At 41.2% G+C, this 6,931-nt stretch overlaps 1 protein-coding gene across 1 annotated transcript; it reads right to left on the reverse strand.

Annotated features, from left to right (window-relative positions):
• Positions 1 to 225: 225 nt before the first annotated feature.
• Positions 226 to 6,478, reverse strand: LOC116713626 (uncharacterized). The gene is made up of 8 exons (XM_032553833.1): positions 6,405 to 6,478; positions 6,097 to 6,177; positions 5,594 to 5,708; positions 3,087 to 3,262; positions 2,644 to 2,865; positions 1,458 to 1,660; positions 690 to 812; positions 226 to 484 (listed from the first exon to the last, which is right to left on the reverse strand). Exons 1-8 carry the CDS (start codon positions 6,474 to 6,476, stop codon positions 343 to 345), a joined length of 1,134 nt encoding a protein of 377 aa, XP_032409724.1. The 5' UTR covers positions 6,477 to 6,478; the 3' UTR covers positions 226 to 342.
• Positions 6,479 to 6,931: the final 453 nt, after the last annotated feature.

Here is a 6,931-nt window from a genome sequence, read left to right on the forward strand (position 1 = left end):
CATGCTGGTCAAAACGGCAAGAAGATGGCAGGTAACCACGGCAACCGCTGACACTAAAGGCAGACCATCTACAAACAAATTATCCCTGTATAGCCTAAACATTATAGAACCATGCCTCAGCTTCTCCTGTCTATTGCCAGGTTGCAAATCTACAGACTGAAAGGATTAAGGGGGCCGAATACAGAAGCACAATACATTGCTTTGTCTTTTTTATTTGCTAAAAAAAAAAGTTGAACAACCATAATTACCCACAACTTGATGTTGATCAATAGCATAAAAATAATATGACATGTGGAAAAGCTCACATGCAAGGCGCTGCTCAGAATGTCTCCATATGTTTACCTACATGTGATACACCTGCTCAGGAGTCATGGACTTCTCAGACAACATGGTCTTCTTCTGCAGCTGCGCCAGAGTGAGAAGCCCTCTGAGAAACTGTGGATTCATGCTGGACAGAGGGTCGAATGGATCCTGGTTCTCCTGACTGCAGAGGAAGTCGGGAAGCAAGAATCACACGTGGAATTTACAACAACAACAAAAAAAGAAACACTTCCTATTCTCCCTCCTGCAGGCCCGAACAGAACATCCTGATAGATTACACATGCTGTCATGACCTCACACTTTTCCCTCTCTCACTCGAATGCATCCACCTCCGCCACGCACTCAAACAAAACACACACTTAACGAACCTCTCGCTACAGCGTTGGCTGACAAAGTGCTCCAGTCCCTGATGTAAGAACAGTGCTGCCTCCTTCTCCGTGGCCTCACAGGCTTTCTGCTCCTGCTGTAACAGAGCCAGCCCTGTAAAGAATCTGAAAAAAACAACAACAAAAAAACAAAAACAAATCAATGCTGAAGACATGTGGAGATTTTAGATGTAGCACTTTCCAAACGTTTTCAGGCTGAAAGGTCTTTAACATATGGAGCACAGTCATTATCACAATTTACGTGTGTGGTCAATTGGTAGGCGACTACATTTCAAGTGCCATACACTCTCCTAGACAGTAATGTATCGTGCCAGTTGGGTCTTTCATCGTCTTTTATGCCCATGTTTGAAACAGATTTTAGTAATCTGGATGTTAGAGCTCCTGGAGAATGCTGTTTGTTGCTGCGGTTACTCCGTTTTCTTTTGGGGTTTTTTTTCTCTTTCTGCAGGTGCAGAGGCAGACTTATCGGGTGTTTGCTCATGTTCTCTCGATGCACTTTAAAAGAGAACGATGCGGTATTCACGATGAAGGAAAGGAAGGAAAATGTGAGGAAAATGTGGCTTAATTGCAACATTGTTATTGAAACATTCAACATTAATGTATTTCCAGCTTCTCTAATGTTGTGCAGCTCCTAAGACATTATCCACACTCTACACTTTCCTTCTGTATATATATGTGTGAGCTTCAAACCTGCTCTTACACACACACCCACACACACACGATCCCATACATGAACATGTGAGTACTGACCTGAGTGCGGGGCTCAGCGGGCACAGCGCCAGCCCGGTCTGAAGGTGCTGCAGAGCTTCCTTGCTTCTCCCCTGCAGCAGCAGGAGTCTCCCAATGTGGAGGCTAAACTCCCAGTTGTCCGGGTTCAGGGACCAAGCGTCCAGGTACTTCAGGAGGGATCGATACATGTAGCTCTCCTCGTCTTGCATCACTATGTTGCGATCCTGCAACAACAATCTCCCAAGTCATTCATAGGCTGCCATTAAGATCAAGTAAAAACCAAAGAGGAGGAGATGGAATGGAAATATTTGGACAGTGGTTGAACAAGTTGAAGGGGCAGTGCTATGCTTTTTCCAGGCACTTAGTGCCATTTCATAGAACAAAAAAAAGTAAGTATGTTAATTTTAGTTGTAAAAAAAATGCTATTTATATGAATTATGACTTAAAAGAAATTTGACTTTGTAATTTAACGCCTTGAAATTGGGTCTCCGTCGCTTTAAGAACTCCTGCTCTTTCTGAAACGCCACCTTCAGGAAACCATCACAACATCCCTCCTTTATTAATCCTTGAACAACATGTTTACCAGCATTGCACTTAGAATTAGCTCCTATCATGAGCTAAACAGGTGCTTGCTAATTGCTGCTGGCTAGTCTGAAGGAGCTGAATGGGGGAGTGGTGGGAAAGGGCAGCTCTGTGAGGCGGAAGCTCTGAAGCTTGGAAAGTGCAGCTCTGAAGAGGAGCTGAGCCTAGAAAGGCGGGGCTAGGTCCACCCAGGCGTTTTGCACAGCTGAACGGTTGCCACGGGAGATTAAAGGATTTTTAAAACATGCATGAAAGGATCAAAGCGACACTCCGGGTATGTTTCTGATGAGGGAATAACATCAAAACATAATGAGAAGTTCAAAAAAGTCGATTTTACATAATACCGCCTCTTCAAAATAACAACAAAAAGGAAGTTGTGCAGGTACATTTGAGACGTTGCTGCAGCAACAAAAATGACTTTAATGTGTAGACTAGTAAAAAAAATACAATATAACGTCTATACATTCTGGCGAATCTGTAAACATATCTCGTGTTTTACATCCTGCGCTACAAGACGAGTGATTTGTACTAGTGTTTTTTCTTATTTTGTCCCTTCTAATGTTTGTTACCGCGGCAACACCTGATGATTTTTTTTTTAAGAGTTGTAAAAGTGAAACAGGGTTACCTTCGCAGCATGCTTGGACAGCCAGAGGTAAAGGGTCTGCACATAGTCTGACTTGCTGAACTGTCCCTGATCTTTCAGCTGGTGATACTCCTTATCCAAGGCCTGCAGCTGGCTCTCCACGGAGGGCATGCCGTGGAAGCCATGCAGCTTACACACAGCCAGGATGTCGTCCTGATGGGCCGAAGACTTGGCCTCACTTATTTCCTCTTTGTCCTTATCAGCCTGGAGAAGGCGAAATGAAAATAAAAGAAAGAGTAAATCATGTTTTTCTGCTGATATATAACTCAGCACAAAGGATTTAATCATGAGATTGAGCTTCATAAATTAACTGAAACTTAAAAATGTATCTGGCATGGACTATTTGGTAGCAGTTTAATGTCTAGATAACACTGTTTTGTGTTTTTTTTAAAAAAAACAAAAAACAACTATTTCCAAATGAATACCTTTTTCGGAGAGCCGTAAACCTGGGTGGTGTTGTGGTGCTCCTCCAAAACGAGACCCAGCAGAAAGTGGACTTTGGCATTTTTGGGACTGAGGGCGATTGCTGATGCATAAAGAGCAGCCACCTCGTCCAGGCGGTGCAGCAGAGCGTCCACGTTCTCACTCCTCAAACGCCCGCCTGCAGAAAGGGTTAGAAAAAAACCCAAAAAACAGATGCTAAGGTGCTTTCTACATCTAACAAAATTAAAAGTGTGATGTATTTTCTTCTAATTCTATGTGAGCCTCTTGAGTCAGTCCTTCTGGACCACTTAGTGCTGACATTGGTAGACAAGAGCCTGAATTAGAACCGATTTTCAAGTATTTCCGCTGATTCTCAATTGGATTTGGGTCTGCACTTTGATTAGACTTTTTCTATTCAATTAAATTTGATGTCATCAAGGTCAGGACATTAAATAATGTAAAATGGAAGAAAAAAAAAGTTTAAAAAACCAATACCAACCGTTGCTTTGTGCACAGGTTTCCTAGGCGCAGGCTAATTTGCAAACTCAGTCCTTGATTGGACACTTTATCAAAAGAAAGCGACATTAAACTTAAAGATTCCTCACACACATGCAGACACATATACGCTGAATTTCTGCAGCTATAACCAAGAAATGCATGAAAATACATTTCAGAGAAAGCTAATTCTCCACAACAAAGTAGGCTGCTGTACATCAGCGTTCACAAATTTTTGGTTTTGGTATTGTTTCACCTGGAAATTAAGAACTACAGTCTGGTATCATTTTTATTGATCATTCTAACTCATGTACTCATAGCACTAGATATTTGAGTGTATTTCTAAAAAAATAAATAAATAAAAGAAGAAAAAAAGGGGGTATATAATTTTATTCTCTATAGTTGAAATTCAGCAATGGATATGTTTTAGAAGGTAAAAAATCTTTATAGTATTTTCCTGATAAAATCTCATGAGTGTAGTAAATCTTATGACTTCAGTTTTGGAATTTATTGCCATTTTTTGGAACATGCTGTATAAGCTTGCAGAATACGAAGCATAAACACATTTTAACGTTGCACATTTAATGTGTTTAAGTAGCATGACACAGCCTTTTTGTTTTGCAGCAATACGACCCCGGCGGGGTTAAACTGAGCATCTCTTTAAGCCACTCAAGCCTCTTAAAAACACAAAGCTGCTCCTGCTTACGCTTTAAGAGGTCGGTGTGTCTCTCTCTCTCTCTCTCTCTCTCTCTCTCTCTCTTGCTGGATCTGCTGCTATTTCTCTGCTCAGTTTCAGCGAGCTCTTATTCGGTCATCTGGGATCAGTCTAAAATGTCGCTTCTGTGAGTCATCAAACAATTAACGAGGCGAACACAGCTGAAGGAAAGAAAGAAAGAAAAAAAGGATCCCGAGCGGTAACTAGAGTCCCTGGCACATTAGACGAAAGAGGACGTCTCGGAAGGCGGCCACAAATGGGCCCATTTGCATGTATTTTTTTTTTAATAGCTGCGGCTGAGGTGACAGGAACGAGGGGCTTCGGGTGTGAACCCGGCCAGTAAGACGGGAGGTTTAAGTGCAGTTTCTGTAACTCTATTCTGTCTCTGATGTGCTTTTCTGTCGAGATTAGACTGCAGAAATTATTCTCACTCCTAAACGTAAAAACATACTGTGGAATATTGGAGAATATTTTATGTCATTTCTGCTGCATTTGCATTTACTGCGGTGAGAAAGTAAAAAACAAAAGAAAGAAAAAACTGAGTTTAACAGGTGTTTGGATTAATCTGTTCCAGCCACAGTGACTGATTGATTGACACCCAACATTGATCTCAACATTGGTATTTACAACCTATAGCTAGCAACCCACTGTGTTTGTCTCTGTAGGAAAGCTTTTACCTTTGTGACTAGAGTGCTATCTGATCCCAGGTAGGTGCAGCAGGTGTATTTTGTAACCATGTTCTGAAATATACACCCTGTTCTTCATTTTAATAAATGACAAAATCTTGCATTTTGCATACATGTTGGTTTTTATTCTCATCGTCAAGAATTGTAATCAGGCAGTCAATAAGGGATCAGTAATTTTACTATATCACTCAATGGGCCATGAATTTACTGTGAAAACCTAAGATTCAACTTAAATAATACAATTCCTATAAAACACATGTTAAATGTAGCATTTTCAATCATTTATGCTTTTTGTTTATCAGAGTTTTCACATTTTTATTTAGTAATCCAGGGCAAGATAAGAGAACATCCTACTCAGGCAGGGCACATCATCTAAATCAGGTAAGAAAATACAAGGTGTGGAAGAGATGTTTATCCCTTCGTCAGTTTTTTTTGTCACAGTTAAACTTTTCAGGGCATCAAAGCCTACCCAAACCAACCTGGTCACCTGGCACCAGGTAACTGAGCTAACATTTTATAGAAAGCTCAGTTAAATTTCAGACAAGGCCTGGTGACTGACAGACCTGTAGAATCAAGAAAAAACTACATTAGTAGGACCTTAAGTAAAACGTACCTGGTTTCAGCAGGTGTTCCCTGTGGAGTTTCAGATGCTCCTCAGCCAGAGCACACAGGTCATCCACAGTGTTCTCCTCTTGTGTCATTTGGAGTTTTTTCTCCCAGTTACGCACCTGTAGAAAACAAACGACGCAGGACTAAGCCGTCAACACTGAAAACCAAGCAAAGTTGCACAAGGAACTGATGATGGTGACTTTGACCCAGCATGTGGAAGTAAGGAATGCGGTAAAGGTCATCTATAAAAATCACAAACTTTGTGGGGACAGTTTGGGGATGACCACTTCCTGTTCTGTTACGACTGTCGGTGCATAAAGCAGGGTCAAAGCAGCGGACAGGCCATCTTTAGGATGAATCAGGCACTGTGTCAGTGTCTGACCTCACAAATGGATGAATGGTTAAATTATTCAAGCAGTAAAACTCTTGTGGAAAGCCTGTCCAGGCTATAAATATACATTTCAGTGAAATCTGTGGAGTGTAAACAAGAAAGCAGAAGATAATTACCGTACAAACATGCTTTGTCTCTATCTCCAAATCTGCAGATATTGCAAAGTACTCCTTATACCACCTGCTCTCTATGACGTCCTGAAAGAACAGGCACTGATTTTACCAATATTGAAGACTGACAGAAACATCACGGCAGATTCAAACATTTAAAGACATAGACATCAACTACTCATTTCAGAAGCACACACAGCAAATGTTGCTTTGGCATTGAGAAGCTGAGAGAGGAACTCGGACTTGTAAATAAAGGACGAGCAGAGTTAAGGTCAATAACAATCGCTGAACTCTGCTTCATCTTTCATCTTAACCTTTGCATCCAGCTCCCCGGTGGGTTTGTGTGGACAGTCCAGGGCGTGCAACCCGAGCTCTGATAGCCGCATCACGCTGTCACATCCTATCAAATCAAAAAACAGAAAAGGCAAAAATAAACCACAGAATCTGGAAGTTGTAGACACAACTACAGGGGTGTGTGTAAACCTTTTATTTAACAACTCTACAGAATGAATCTGTGTCACTATAAGTAGCCGAAAGCTACGTATTTAGTTAAGTAATAATATCCCTTTCAGTAGCGCAACATAATCTTTGCCTACACTGCCACCATGAAACATGATATCATAGGTTGGGTGAAGAGGAGAAGTCAGAGAGAGCATCTAGCATGTCAACAATGCCGTTATTCAAGCACCTGTAACAAGTAGAGCTACTCTCCAGGGTGGAATAAGAACATCAATCTTTAAGGATCCAAGAAGTGACAGTCAATACTTTATTTAGCATATTTACAGGTCCTAAAAGTCCCTAGTGTGAAATTCTTCTTTACTGTTGCTCAAAGCATATTCAG

This window comes from Xiphophorus hellerii, chromosome 22 (assembly GCF_003331165.1).
Source record: "Xiphophorus hellerii strain 12219 chromosome 22, Xiphophorus_hellerii-4.1, whole genome shotgun sequence".
Lineage (NCBI taxonomy): Eukaryota > Metazoa > Chordata > Actinopteri > Cyprinodontiformes > Poeciliidae > Xiphophorus > Xiphophorus hellerii.